Source organism: Hemicordylus capensis, chromosome 17, assembly GCF_027244095.1.
Source record: "Hemicordylus capensis ecotype Gifberg chromosome 17, rHemCap1.1.pri, whole genome shotgun sequence".
In the NCBI taxonomy this organism is placed as follows: domain Eukaryota; kingdom Metazoa; phylum Chordata; class Lepidosauria; order Squamata; family Cordylidae; genus Hemicordylus; species Hemicordylus capensis.
Genome location: NC_069673.1, coordinates 11,068,305 through 11,083,248, shown reverse-complemented (window position 1 = coordinate 11,083,248; position 14,944 = coordinate 11,068,305). Strand labels below are relative to the sequence as shown.

At 48.2% G+C, this 14,944-nt stretch overlaps 2 protein-coding genes across 8 annotated transcripts in view; one reads left to right on the top strand and one right to left on the bottom strand.

Moving 5' to 3' along the window:
- USP20 (ubiquitin specific peptidase 20) overlaps positions 1 to 5,591 on the bottom strand; it is a 32,687-nt gene extending 27,096 nt beyond the window's left edge. For 4 of the 7 annotated variants that reach the window (XR_008312803.1, XR_008312804.1, XM_053282458.1 and 1 more), the window contains exon 1: positions 5,417 to 5,591. Coding sequence is in view for 2 of the 7 variants with exons in the window: in XM_053282458.1 (XP_053138433.1) it covers positions 5,417 to 5,537 (121 nt within the window). In the remaining 5 variants the exon portion in view is untranslated. Of the gene's footprint in view, positions 1 to 1,824; positions 1,955 to 4,689; positions 4,840 to 5,416 lie in introns of those variants that run through there. The other 3 variants (XM_053282461.1, XM_053282460.1, XM_053282463.1) reach the window with 3 other exon arrangements.
- Positions 5,592 to 5,767: 176 nt separating this feature from the next.
- C17H9orf78 (chromosome 17 C9orf78 homolog) lies at positions 5,768 to 14,923 on the top strand. Its single transcript, XM_053282488.1, has 9 exons — positions 5,768 to 5,959; positions 7,896 to 7,955; positions 8,836 to 8,887; positions 9,104 to 9,174; positions 9,782 to 9,859; positions 10,734 to 10,931; positions 11,497 to 11,633; positions 13,193 to 13,291; positions 14,608 to 14,923. The coding sequence occupies exons 1-9, from the start codon at positions 5,877 to 5,879 to the stop codon at positions 14,697 to 14,699; spliced, it is 870 nt and encodes a 289-aa protein (XP_053138463.1). The 5' UTR covers positions 5,768 to 5,876; the 3' UTR covers positions 14,700 to 14,923.
- Positions 14,924 to 14,944: the final 21 nt, after the last annotated feature.

The following is a 14,944-nucleotide window of genomic DNA, read 5'->3' as shown; positions in this document are numbered from 1 at the left end:
ATTGGAACTTGATTTACAGGATTGGAACTTGAGTTTCCTCCTCTTAAAAAAATAAAAATCATTTTTAGAAAAGGATCAACCCCCACCCCACCCCTCCTATGGAAAAAAATATAGCAGTGGAAACATTTCCAGCCCACAGCACGGAGCAGCAGTTGGGTGGCAAGCCTGGCAGATGCGCTGCTGAGGAGTGCAATGCAAAACCAGGAGCCAGACTGATGCAATACCCGATTCTCTCTGATCAACAGAGGAGAGCTCTCTGCAGGGCGAAGGAAGACAGGAGAACCCCAGAGACGCGGCCGCTCAGAGCCCTGGCAGATCTGAGGCCGACTGTGCTGCACCCCACAGCCTTTCAAAATCCACTTCATCTCCAGCCAGCAGCGCGCAATCAGGGAAGGTCTGTCAAACAGCGGCTCTTGTGGTCGCCTGTGGCGAGCTAGCATCGCCTCCAGGCAACCAGACGTGGCCGCTTCACAGACGCCGGTTCCGGTTATCTTTTCAGCCACAACGGACTAAAAATAAGCCTGTGCAGGTGTGCAAGGCGAGTGCACGTTTCCGTGGGCGAATTCTCGCAGTGGGAGGGCTGCTTCGGCGGGCGGCGTCTTTGCTACCCCAGGGTTCCTCTGCCGTCTCCTCTGCCCGGAAAGGTAACTGAATGTGCCTCTGTACAAAATGCTCTCCTCTAGCATCTCAGGAAGAAGAGCTTAGCTTTCGCCTTGATGCGTAGGGATGAAACCAAGGGATGTCTCAGTTCTTTTCCATGTGCAGAGAACTGGTACAGCCCACACACATCCAGCATTTCAATGAATCCCAGGGAGGTAATTTCAATTACCTCCCATCCAGCCCCCATGGGAACGCCCAACGCTGTTCAATTCTGTTCATGTGAACAGACCTATAAAGCCCTGGGTCCAGGGTGTTTGAGAGCGCGCCGCCTTCTTCACAAACCCCACCACCTATTAAGATCTTCAGGGAAGGTCCGGTTGCTGTTGCCACTGACCCCTATGGGGGCAACCCAAAACCAAGCCTTCTCTAGGGTTGCCCCAGAGCTCTGGAACAGGCTCCCGAATACAATCGGAACCTCCCCATCTCCGGCTGCCTTTAAGTGACTTTTGAAAATTCACCTATTTTATCAGGCTTTTCACTTATAAGGTCTTCAGAGTTTTAGTGGTGGTGATTTACATTCATTTGATACGATTTAAGGTTTTCATTGTTATTGGGTTTTAACTGTAAACCGCCTGCAGATTTTATATGGGCCGGTATATACATACGATAGAGAAATAAATAAATAAATAAAATTGATGTGCCAAGACAGCCCGATTCCTAATGTTAACTTCTTTCTTCTCTTTTTAATTCCCGATATGTCAGCTGACGCTAATACAAATACAACAAATATTTATATCCTGCTTTCAACAACAGTTCCCAAAGCAGTTTGCATCTATATACAATAAATAAATAAAAGCTCCAAAGGGCTCACAATCTTTAAAAAAAAAAAAGTTAAGAGAGACATCAGCAACAGCCACTGGAGGGATGCTGTGCCGGGGATAGATAGGGCCAGTTGCTCTCCCCCTGTTCAATGTAAGAGAATCACTACTTTTAAAAGATGCCTCTTTGCTCAGTTAGCAGGGAATAGAGTCACACAAGGGCTCCAGGAAGACAAGTATACCCTGCTAAGCTGACTGAAGGCACACTCAGAAAAACTCCTTTCTGCAGTTTATATCCCTGCAGTTCTAGGGTGCTTATACAAGCAGGGACACAATTCTGCAACATACACCAAAATTCTTTTCTGGCAGTGCTTTGCAGCTTCTCTGAAAAAGACCAGATGGTTACCTTATCCCCAGAAACAAAGCCTCCAAGGCGTGCACCCCAGACAGATTGTCCACGGATTGTCCTTCCCAAGAGGAGAGGGAGGCATTACTCATCATTTTCAAAACAGCTGGAACTGCTGCATCATCACCAGCTCCCCTTCTGCCTGAACTCACACATTTCTCCTTCTCCGTTTCACCCCATCCCACTGACTGTGAATAGACAGGCAAGGATGATCCCAATTCCATTCTGGGATTAGATGTGGCTGCATCGCTACAGGGGTGCACGTGGGGCAAAGACCTCACTGTCAAGAAAAATTAAACACAAAACACCACAGAGCAAGCTGCAGGCACCAGGAACATCTTAGAGGGGAAACCAAAGGTGAACCTTGAAGATCAACTGGCAACTCTAGTAAATTTGAGAACCTTCGAGACCTTGAAAGCCTGCACTGAGTACAATTCCAGATCACACAGGAACATAGGAAGCCGCTATTTACTGAGTCAGACCCTTAGTCCATCTAGCTCAGTACTGTCTACACAGGCTGGCAGCAGCTTCTCCAAGTTTGCAGGCAGGAGTCTCTCTCTCCATCCTCTCTCGGAGATGCCAGGAAAGGAACTTGGAACCTTCTGCATGCAAGCAGGCAGGTACTCTTCCCAGAGCGGCTCCATCCTCTAAGCCTAAGGGGAATATTTTACAGTGCTGTAAGATATGTAGTCTCCCTCCCAAATGCAAACCAGAGTGGACCTGATAGCAAAGGTGGTATTCATGCTTGATACCACCAGGCCAGCAATCCTCGCCTTTTAATAGTTTTCATAGCCCAGCACATGCACACAGAAGCGTGCACATGCATACACACAAAGCTGTGCTTTTCCCACCTTATCAAAAAAGCAATTTTTAAGCAAGTGGATCAAAACCAGTGCTCCTTGTAACAGGGATTCCCAGATGTTGTCAGCTGCAGTTACCAGAATCCCAGCTCTCCAACCGTGTTTGGCTGAGGATTATGGGAGTTCTAATCAACCACATCTGGGCATCCCCCTTACAAGGAACACTGATCAAAGCCCCTCACTGAATTTGGCTTCTTGAACATTCGAGATGAGTGGGTTTATTTTGCCAGCTCATTTTCTACTGTCATCCAAAAGGTGTATTTTCTATGTCATTTTCTACTGTCATTTCAAAAGGTGTATTACCTGGCATTTTCTACCCCAAACAACAAACATCTAGTCCAGTTTGGGGGCATTATCCCAAATTGACATCTCTAACATCTTTCATGTGCACCACAGCTATGTTCCAATGATCACTTGTGGGTCCTTTTTCCTCGTTTTATTGCAGACAAAATAGAGACACTGTAGGGGACATGCCAAAAAATCCCCACCTTTTAAACCCTAGGTTAGTTAATTCAGAATCACCACCACCTCTGGGTCCACGCTCTCAGTCACAAATGTATACTAGCTCCCAAAATGTGGACAGGATGGAAAACCTTTTCGTGTAGCTCGGACAATTCCCTACAAAAGGGCGAAAGCCTGCTAAGTAATAACTAGCCAATATGAACTGATGAAACACTACTCAGAAACAAACCTGATAAGACAGCTTATATAAACAAAAATGCACCCCCAGATCTACCAGGAGCCCCTAAAGAGATTCCGATTCAGTAAAGGTAGAGGGTGCCCTCGAGTCCGTGTGGACCAGTAGAAAGAATATCCAGGAGGAAACATCCTACACAAACCAACTTAAAGTCCCAGACAACTGCAATTCCTTACACAAACAATCATCTTTATAACGGTCCAAGACCAGCATAAGACGGAGCATGATTAATAACAATCCTAATAAAAGCAAATTATAGAGCCATAAAATGATACTACTTTAAAGTTACTACTCTAGTATTATACAGCTATATTAGAATACTAAATTCCTTAACAAGGGAGGACACACGGATCTGAGCCGGTGTGTGTGGGGAGGGAGAGTAATAAATTGGTTTAGGGTTGCTGCCCCATTTAAATTGCTCCCAAGAACATTGGGGCATTTCTTATTTTTAAAAACCTGACAAGAGAGAGAGCGTTAACTACCCTGTCCTCCAAGTTAGCCCCAGATGGCAGCATTTCCCCACTTACTTTCCAGGTGAATGGTGGGGAGAATGGGAAAAGACCCCTCCCAGGAGAATGGTGGGGAGAATGGGAAAAGACCCCTCCTCGGTCGTAACGGTGAGAAATGGGCATAAAGGGCCCTCCTCCATCCCACCCTCCCTCCCCGGAAGGATGAGGAGGACTGCAAAGACCCCCCTGCCCTCCAAATCCCTGCCCCATGGCAATGAAAGACTGGTGTGTATGTGTGTGTGGGGGGGGCAAATAATTTGCATCAGCCCCCCTCCTGGACTTCATGACACCTCCCAGGGAATGAGGAGGCCACGGCTCCTCCTCTCCAAATGGAGGGCCCAGGAGACTGGTGTGTAGGGCTACCCCACGCCTGCCCAAGATGGGGGGCAGAGCACTGACAACACCCCCCCACCCCAATCCAGCTCCATCTTCTTCTCCCAAGCCAGGGAAGGAGAGGGCCAGGAGGGCGAAATCCCCCCCCCTACACACACACACACACACACACACTCCCCCTTCCCATATCTACCCCCAGGGAGGATATTCCCACCCCCGGCCCAGCCCTCCAACGGGGCCCCCTTTCCAGCCCCCCCAACGGGCCCGCGCCCCCGTTTGGAAGCCCCTCCCTCCTAGAGCGCCGCTCTGCCGGGGCGACGGCCTAAGCGAGGCCGGGGCTCCGGGGCTGCTGTCAGGCCTCAGGCGGGCGGCCGCTCCTCCTCCTGGCTCTCCGGGCGGGGAGGGCCGCCACGGGCCGCAGGGGGGCCTCCGCCTGGGGGGCAGCGGGGGACGGGGGGGGGGTTACCTCCTGCTGCTGCTGCTGCTGCTGCCGCTGCCGGGGCGGCCTCGGAGGAGGAGGAGGAGGAGGAGGAGGAGGCGGCTGCCTGGCCAGCACGGCTCGGGGCGGAGAGGAGAGGAGGAGGCGGCGGCTCAGCCTGACAGGAGGAGGCGGAGGAGGAGGCGGGCCCGGGGGGTGCTGGGCATCTCGGACTCGTATTACATCATTATTAATGTATTATTAATTATCATCATCATCATTTTATTATTATGTAACAGGCTATATTGGCATTAGCTAAAATTCAGCCACAATGTCGTGTCCTATAATATAACATATAATATACTCTGCAAATATATATTCTCTCTCTCTCTCTCTCTCTCTCTCTCTCTCTATAAGCAGACTATATATCAAATCAAATCTCTTTATTTTGGTCAACGACCAGCATGAGATTAAAACAAATGTAGAAGAGAAGAACATTATATATTATATATACTCTTATATATGTCTATTATATATATGCTAATATATTAGCATTATATATTATATATATTCTCTCTCTCTCTCTCTATATATATAAGCAGAGTATATTAGCATTAGTATAATGCTCTATTAGCGATAGTACAATGCTCATTCATTCATTCATTCATTCAACATAAAACTAACACCATCTAAACACACGGCTTAAGACAACATAAAAACAATTTCAAAACCATTCAGAACCATTTAAAGCCATACTTAAAAACAATTTAAAAACCTTGGAAGGCCAGGCCAAACAAGTAAGGTTTTAGGGCTCTCTTAAAGTGAAGTGAAGTGTGCCTGGAGGAGTTGGCATCGGCTCTATAATCACAACTACTTAAATTCCGGGTTTGCTCCATGGTCGCCCATGAAAACCCCGTTTTCCTCTCTCTAACGAAGGCGGAGGGAGGGGGGGTGAGAGAGTCCCATCCAATTTAACCAAGGAGACCCGTCTTCAGACCATGCCATTGTGACTCTAGGAGATTTCCCGTGACTGTTCTATCTGGGCCGACCAATCCTCTCCAGAGACTCCCTCTGCCCTATGGCAAAAAGCGCGGCGGCTGCGGGTTCGACGCGCGCCTTTTGCGTCATCATTGCGCGCGCCGCAGGGCACAGACCCAGAAGCGGCCATTGTGGCTGTGGGAGGAACTGGAGGCCTTTGTGGACAGCTGCGTGGGGTCGAGGCCGTAGCCTGGATCATGCCGGCGGGGAGGTCGTTCCGTCGGAGGAGGGCGGATTCCGATGAAGAAGAGGGGGATGAACTGGTCAATGAGGAGGTCCGGTGGGTGCTGGGGTCCAGATGACCCCACTGTCAACGTTGGGGGGACTTCGTATATAGGGGCTACTGCGTGGGATCCAGTGGGTGGCCACGGGCGTGGATGTGTTACAACGTGGCTGGTGCGTACGCAGAGAGGAGGCCTGTCAAGGGCTACTAGTCAGTGGCGGTGGGCCACCTCCAGCCTCAGAGGCACGATGCCCCTAAATACCAGTTGCAGGGGAGCAACAGCAGGAGGGAGGGCGGCATGCCCTCAGCTCTTGCCTGCGGCCTTCCTTGGGCCTGATCCAGCAGGGCTGCTCTTATGATCTTCTGTTCTAAGTGAGAAATGCATTTTCAGTTATTGCTTTTGTAACGCAAGTAAAGTCTTAATTGCATCTTGGAATCATTGGACGGTAGAATAGGAAGGGACCTGGGAGATCTTCTGGTCCAACCCCCCGCTGCTCAGTGCAGGAAATCTGCCACAGCATCCTGACAGATGGCCCTCCAGCCTCCTTTTGATAAGACCCAGTGAAGGGAGAGCCTACAGCTTCATGAGGCAGGCTGTCCCGCTGTTGAACAGCTGGCTTACAAGCACTTGCAAACATACGGACAGAAGAAGAGCCCTGTGGCACCAGGCGGAGGGTTTGTCCACTTCCAGTTTCTACGACCAGCCAGGTGTTTCTGGGAGGCCCAGGAGCAGGGCATGAAAGCAACATCCCCATGCTGTTTGTGTCTGGTATTTAGAGGCAGGCTTTCTCTGTAGATGGAGGTTCCATTCCTAACATTGCTAATATTAGGAAAGCAGGGAGTTGCTGGATCACTGAAGGTGAAGCAGAGCATGAAAGCAACAGCCCAGCTAGTATTCAGAATGCATGCCGGTGTAGGGATACTTGGTCTTCGGTCCCCAGATGTTTCTGGACTACAACTCCCATGATCCCCAGATACAGTGGTCTGGGGGGATGATGGGAGTTGTATTCTAGCAACAAAAGTTGATTATCCCTGTGCTAATAGCTGGATCCTAAGCTTCATTGCTCAGAAGTAATCCTCACTTTGTGCACTGGGGCTTACTTCTAAGTAGGCATGCATAGGACTGCAGCCTAAAAGCATGGCCATTCACCTTGCACCACAGAAGTGAGGGATTGTGAACTGTGTTTGCACAGGGAACTCCAAACAAGGGAATGGAGGAGGTGGTGCTCAAAAGCTCTATGTCAGAGATTCTCAAGTTTGGTTCCCCAGATGTTGTTGGACTACAACTTCCATTATCTCTGGCCACCATGGATGATGGGAATTGTGGTCCCGCAACATCTGGGGAGTCCAAGTTTGAGAATCCTTGCTCTATGACATATTCATGGATAGTTCTCTACACTTCTGTGTATTTCTGGGATGGTTTCCCCTCTAACAGGGATTCCCAGATGTTGTTGACTACAATTTCCAGAATCCCCAAGCAACCATCATTGTAGCTGGGGATTCTGGGAGTTGTAGTCAACAACATCTGGGAATCCATGTTGGAGAGAACACTGTTCAGGGAAGCACAAACAAAGAAAACCCTGAACAAATAAAACCACAGGGCCCTGTTGGCGCCAGGAGTCGAAATCAACTTGATGGCACACTTTACCTTACCCTGAAACCACAACTTCCACAGTCTGCAGTGCAGCAAGGTAGACTAGAAGGGCAGTTGGAGTGATGCCTTGTTATGATGAAGCAATGTATTGCTAATACACACATACATGTGTAAAGGGAATTGATAATTATGTAGTTCTTTTTTTATCCTTCTTCTGCTCTAGCTTCACAACAACCCTGTGAGGTAGGTTGGGCTGAGGAATAGTGAATTTTGTGGCTGAGCAGGGATTTGAACCCAGATCTCCCAGTCCATCCAGCTTCTAGCAAGGACACAAAACATAGCACCAGGAGAACTTACCCACCAGTATCTTAATAATGGCAAGCATTGTTTGATTTTCAGGATGAAACTTGAGGAAGCCAAAGAAGTGCAGAGTCTGAGGAAGAGGCCAAATGGAGTGAGGTAAATAGGGTCGGGATTCTCAAACTGGGGTCCCCTGATGTTATTGGACACCAGCTGCCAGCTCGTCTGTGCTAGGAGGTGATGGGAGTTGTAGCAGAATAACCTCAGAATATCATTGCTCTGAGGTTTCCATGCAAAAATCTGAACTTCGTGGCCGGGAATGAGTGGCACACATGCACTGATATCCGAGTGTGGACTTCCATGACAGATCGCCCTTACCTTCTACAGCGGACATGTAGCTGAGAATATATTGGCTTCCAGCCAGCAGTCCTCCAATGGGATCTGCTTTGTTCCCCAGATAGGAACAAATGTGTACGGAGGCAAGAAGGCTCTGAGTACCTCCTGGGTACCCTTCAGTTACCCCCTGTTGGGAATCCCTGTTCTAGGCGGAAAAGCTCTGAGGGGGCCAGTCACTAAAATCATCAAGATTCATTTGTGGCCTTTTGTATTGCCGCCCTGAACCAACTTGTTTGGGATCTCGTTCCCTTGACTTCCCCATTCCCTCCATTTTGTCTTTTCACCATTGTCAAAGCTTACATCTAACAGATGGGTCACCCAAACAGACCATACAGGTGGTCCTCGTTATTTGCGGGGGTCTCATTCTCACCTATAGGTGCAAATACAGAAACTGCAAATAATAAAACCTTGCCCCTATGGGAATCTAGGAGTTGGGTTCCTACACACGAAAGAAGGCTAAAAACAGAGGGGGAAGCATAAATAAGAGAAATAAAGTATTCTACCTTGCTTTCCTGAAAAAGAGGCTGGAGAAAAGGGGGGGGGATTAAGGTGGCCCCAAGGGCTGTAAACTACAGTGTGCCTGAAATGTGGTCGGGAAACTTCCTGGACTGACTTGAGTTTCTTTGTGTGCTTTTTTTGCAAGTGCCGCAGCTCTGCTCGTCGGAGAGAACGTGCAGGAAGAGACAACCTTAGTGGTAAGATTAAATATTTGGGATCATTACATTCCGGCCATCCCATTTTAAAAAATATATTTTTAACGTAGCCTATATAAAAAAATATATATTTTTAACGTAGTCTGCTTTGAGGCTTTTCTTGCTTGTAGCCTCAGTCAGTGGCCAAAAGCTTTTATTGAGATCGGTATGATCAGGTCACTGACAGCCTTTGTGATCCCTCCCCACCCCTTCCCATAGGATGACCCCTTCAAGATAAAGACCGGTGGTATGGTGGACATGAAGAAGCTGAAAGAGCGAGGCAAGGACAGGTGGGTACCAGGGGAGGGGTCTTCTGGGGTCTGCAGAACATGCTTTTTGAACCTTAGCTAATGATGCAGGCATTGGTAGATACTCTGCAATATTACAATCACAAGGGGTTTTAATTTGCTGTGATAATGGACTTGTCAAAGCCCTAGTTCTCATTGAGGTGGGCAAAATCCTCGCTGCTGTGTCATGTTTAAAGGCACAAGAGTCTGAGTGAGGCTGAACGTCACATCCATTTGCTTGAGTTCGTTCCCTGGTTCTTTTGCCTTTACCGGTTGTCCCCTCTCGGTTGGTGGTTACCTTTTGGGATCTTCCTCTCGCCCCTCTGTAGTTTCCCCCATTGTCGGTGCATAGATTGTAAGCTGGGGCCGAAACCTGTCATATCATGTTTCTTTATTTTTTTGCATTATGGTGCTGTTGAGTGCCTTGGATATTGATGGAGTTGGGGAAATGGCAGCTAATTTAAGCAGCTGAGTTCTGAAAGGATGGAAATGCAAGCAGCTCTGGACCGTGGTTGCGATTAGTTACAATGAATGCAAACCATGATTTGATATTTGATATCTGAATAGCACGATTAGCTTTTACTAGTTTCTCTCTTATATCTCCCGATAGGATCAGTGAAGAGGAGGACCTAAACCTTGGGACCTCTTTCTCAGCCGAGACTAACAGGAGAGATGAAGATGCTGACATGTAAGTGGTTTGATACATCCTAGTCTGCAGACTGACTTCACAGTAGCACAGGTTCTTCTGCTGCCCGCTGTACACACTTCCCCCAATATCTTATAATAGCATTTTATTTTCTTCTCTGAGAATGTAAGGAGAGCCCTGGTGGATCAGGCCAAAAGTGTGTCTATTCCAGCCTCTTGCTGCCCACAGTGGCCACTCAGATGCTCCCAAGAAGCCCCCAGCAAGATTTGAAGGCAATAGCCCACTCCCACTGTGGCTGCCTAGGAGGTAGACTGCCTCTAAATCTGGAGGTTCTGTTTAGCCCAAGACCGCTGCAATTCAAAAATAAAATATCTACAGGGGAAAAACCCCAGACAAATATATCCTTACAATTACTTCAAACCCCTGCAGTTACGTTTCAACTATAATAATTATAATATATAATTATATGCTATATATAAAGTGATATATAATAACTATAACTGTCTTGTAGAACAGGGATTCTCAGTGTTGATTCTCAGTGGCCTTTGGCTGGGGATTATGGGAGTTAAAGTCCAATAACATCTGGGGACCCAACGTTGAGAATCAATGGTGTAGAGGAACTTGGTGCTGATCTGTGAAAACTGATTATAATTTTTGGCTGGGCGTATGTTTTTGGTCTTTTTAATATTTTACAACTGTCATTGGCTCTGGACAGCTAGAAGGTCTGGGAGGCCATCTAGTCCAGCCCTTCAATTGATGCAGGAAGCTCCGGAGGCAGCACACATATCGCAGATGGCTGCCCAGCCTCTGCTTGAAGACATCCAGTGTGGGAGAGGCCTGGACTGGAGCAAACGCTAGGTTGTGGTCCAACAGGTGCTGCTACCTGACACGAGTGTTGTGTTGGCTTTTTGCGCAGGATGAAGTACATTGAGACTGAGCTGAAGAAGAGGAAGGGGATTGTAGAGAACGAGGAGCAGAAGGTGAAGCAGAAGAACGCCGAGGACTGCCTGTATGAGCTCCCCGAGAGCATCCGGGTCTCTTCAGCCAAAAAGACGGAGGAGATGCTGTCCAATCAGATGCTGAGCGGCATCCCTGAAGTGGACCTGGGAATTGAGTAGGTGATTTAGGGGCGCGTTTTAGGAGATTATTTCCGTCTTGGAAAGGGAAAGAGGGACAATCGGCCGGAGCATTTTGTAATGTATGCAAAAGAGGGATGGTACCCAGACAGCAATCCAATACACATGCAAAAAATAATGAGTACTAACACTGTCAAATTTAAATGCGATGCAATCTTCTAAATTGTATGGTGTAACCCTGCTAACTTGGCAAAGAGGCACCTTTTAATGTGGTGATTCTCTTTTATTGAGCAGGGGGAGAGTAACTGGCCCGATCCACCCCAAGCACTGTACCTCCAGTGACTGTTGCTGGGGTCTCTCTTATATTTCTTTTTAGATTGTGAGCCATTCAGGGGACAGGGATCCATCTTTCTTTCTTTATTATTTCTCTGTGTAAACCGCCCCGAGCCATTTTTGGAAGGGCGGTATAGAAATCAATCGTATATTTATATGTTTGTTTGTTTGTAACACTTGTCCAGCACCAGCTTGGCCAATCGAGCCATAATCAATTGCCTGCCTTGTATCAGAAGTCGCTCCATTTTCCTCCTTCTTTTCCCCTTTTAGAGCAAAGATCAAGAACATAATCTCCACCGAGGAGGCCAAAGCGCGGCTGCTAGCCGAACAGCAGAATAAGAAGAAAGACAGCGAGACTTCTTTTGTGCCCACCAACATGGCTGTCAACTACGTCCAGCATAACAGATGTGAGCGGCGTTTGCTTTACGCAAGGGCAGTGGCCTGGTGTGTTGAGTGGCTCTGTGTGGGAGGCAGCACACGAGCCCGCGGGTCCTTGAAAGGCTTGTTCACTCTTTGTCCAAATCACAGCAACGTCGGAAGGTGCCTGCTGCCAAGTGAGGCCATCTTGCTTAGTATTGTCAACCCAGACTGGCAGCGGCTTCTCCAGATTTGCAGGCAGGAGTCTCTCTCAGCCCCACCTTGGAGATGCTGCCAGGGAGGGAGCTGGGAACCTTCTGCATGCCAGCAGGCTGCTGCTCTTCCCAGAGCAATTAGAGTTAGGGTGTGCGAGCTGGCGGTTTGGCTCTAATCCGGATCGGATTCGAGGAGACCTGGGCTTGGCTGGACTGGGTCCAGTCTGGTTCCGCAGTTGAGCCAGCCAAGCCAGCTCATGCACCAGCTCGGGGGTATACCTAGGTAGCCAGATTTGGCTTTTTGAAAGCCAAATTCTGGCTTACGGCCTATTTGGCCCACGAGTATACCCCTTAGGTTCTGGCCACCCTGGCCGGTATACTTGTAAAGAGAAGCCCAGACAACATCTTGGAGGCCTCCACAGTTGCTGCAGGCACTGCCCTCCCCTCTGTCCCCACAAGTGGGAAACTAAAGGTCAAGAATTCCCCTTTTGCCCCCACTTAGGCTAGTAATCATTTTGCACAGTGCGATGACCCCATCCCCCAAATTGGCATATGTGGGTCTCCCATCGAAACACTGACCACCTCAAGACCTGCTTAGCTTCAGCGCCGTGGCTGTGTCGTGTGCCCTTAGACCACACAGAAGATCCCGGGCTCTGTCTCTGAGAGCATCTCCAGGCTAGGTCAAGACTCTTGCCCTGCCTCCTTACCTGGTGAGCTGCTTATCAACCATTGTAGACAGTACTGATCTAGATCAGGGATTCTCAGCGTTGGGTCCCCAGATGTTATTGGACCTCATCTCCCATAATCCCCAACCAAAGACCACTGGAGCTGGAGATTATGGGAGTTGAAGTCCAATAACATCTGGGGACCCAGCACTGAGAATCCCTGATCTAGATGGTCCAAGGCTCTGCCTCGGTTTAAGACAACCTTATATCTGAAGGGGCTGTAGCTCGCGGCAGAGCCCCTAGGTTCAATCCCTGGCAGCATCTCCAGGTAGGGCTGGGAGAGACCCTTGCCTGAAACCCCGGAGAACTGCTGCTAGTCAGCAAAGATCATCTTGAGCGAGATCAGGCCTGCACTGTTTTTGAACTACAACTCCCACAATCCCCAGCCCCAGTGGCCAATAGCCAGGGATTATGGGAGTTGTAGGCCAACATCTGCAGGAGGGCCAAAGTTGAGCAGCCCTGAGCTAGATAGACCAAGGGTATAAGGCAGCTTCCTGTGTTCATACCCACCATTCCACTGGACTTTATCTTAAAGGGTCATCCTAGTTGGTGGGGATCATGGGGTGGGGGGAATCACAGATCCTTTGTCAGTGATCTGATCAGCTCAGAATAAAAGCTTCTTTTGTTCTAATACTGTGAATTGCTTGGGCGGGGCGGTTCTTCTTTCAGTTTATCACGAAGAGCTGAACGCACCGGTGAGGCGAAATAAAGAGGAGCCCAAGGCACGTCCTCTGAGGGTCGGCGATACGGAGAAACCCGAACCGGAGAGTAAGTCCCTAAGCAATAAGCCACTTCCAGGTTTCCGAAATTCTTTCCGAGTACATTACATTCCTGCGGAAGCGATCTGTGCCTTCTGGACAAAGTGTGTCAGCTATAATTATTACGGCTGTCGCCCAGTTAAAGAAAATGTAGCTCATTTATCCTATGAGTTTTAGATGATTTATTAATTCAGCAGTAGGCAACTATGCCTCTCTCCAGCTGTTGTCGAACTATACAGTGCTGGTTATTACTTTTAAAGCCCTAAAGTCCCATCAAAAGTGACAGCCAGAATGGTGAGAAGTTGTGTGTTTGTGTCACCTTTCCCCTTCTCCACTTAGGTTAGTCTTTTCACCCTCTCTCCGTCCCCTACTTTCTGCCTGGAGAAGTCCTTTCCTCTTTCTTCTCCTCCTCCTCCACACTTTTTTTTTTAAAAAAATTCCTACACCTCTCCTTTCCTTCCTTCCACCCCATTCTTTCCCAGCACTTCTTCCTTCCCAGCATGCCCTTTGAGTCTTGACTGGTTTATGTATCATGGCTTTTTGGTGGTGGTTTTTTTCTGCCCCCGTTGTGAGCAGCTATATTTTTAACTGTGGTTTGAAGCATTACTGATGCAGTTTCTTAGAAAACCAGCAGGGGCCGCTGGTTGATGTGAGCATTGTAAAAAAGCAAGCAAGCGGGGTGTAGAGCAGAGAACAGAATGTTGCTGCCTGCTTGTCTTTCCAGAGGCCCAACCCTCAATTGAAAACAATGGCACATATTTTTAAGGGTTATTAAAGATAATTAAGCTTCTAAGGTAGCTGTTTTCTGTAGGGGGATGGAGTGTCTGTCAGGCCTGAATTTTCTGTACGTCTAAATGTCCCAAAAGAGAAGAGACAGTCTTGTGGTAGCAAGCATGACTTGTCCCCTTAGCTAAGCAGGGTCCACCCTGGTTGCATATGAAAGGGAGACTAGAAGTGTGAGCCCTGGAAGAGATTCCCCCTTAAGGGATGGGGCCGCTCTGGGAAGAGCATCGAGGCTCCAAGTTCCCTCCCTGGCTTCTCCAAGATAAGGCTGAGAGAGGTTCCAGCCTGCAACCTTAGAGAAGCTGCTGCCAGTCTGTGAAGACAATATTGAGCTAGATAGTCCAATGGTCTGACTCAGTATATGGCAGCTTCCTATGTTCCTAAAAGGTGTGCAGAAGTATGGAATGTGAGCAACCTTTCCAATTCACTGCCTGATGAAAAAGGGGTACCTTTTCAGTTGATCCCAATACTTTTTTAATGGATGATCATACTGACTGTTCATTGAAGACCAAATAATGATATTTCCTTTGGGTTTTTTGACAGGGTCCCCTCCAAACCGCAAGCGTCCACCAAATGAAAAAGCAACAGATGACTACCACTACGAGAAGTTCAAGAAGATGAACAGGCGGTATTGAAGCCTGCTTGTTTGGAGGCCGTCGATGTGTCTTGCTCCTTTTATTGGCCAGCGCAAGATCTGTAAATAGAGCTTAAAAGTGCAAATGTTCCTCATTTCTTCTGTTCGTTTTCCCTGAGTGTCCCTTTCGGTGTGACTGTGCAGCAAGTACTGATATGTCAATACAATATATGTGGCTTGCTTTTTCTTCTTCTCCCAATTATAAAGCTTTCTATTTTAAACAAACTTGACAAAGTGCCTGTTTTC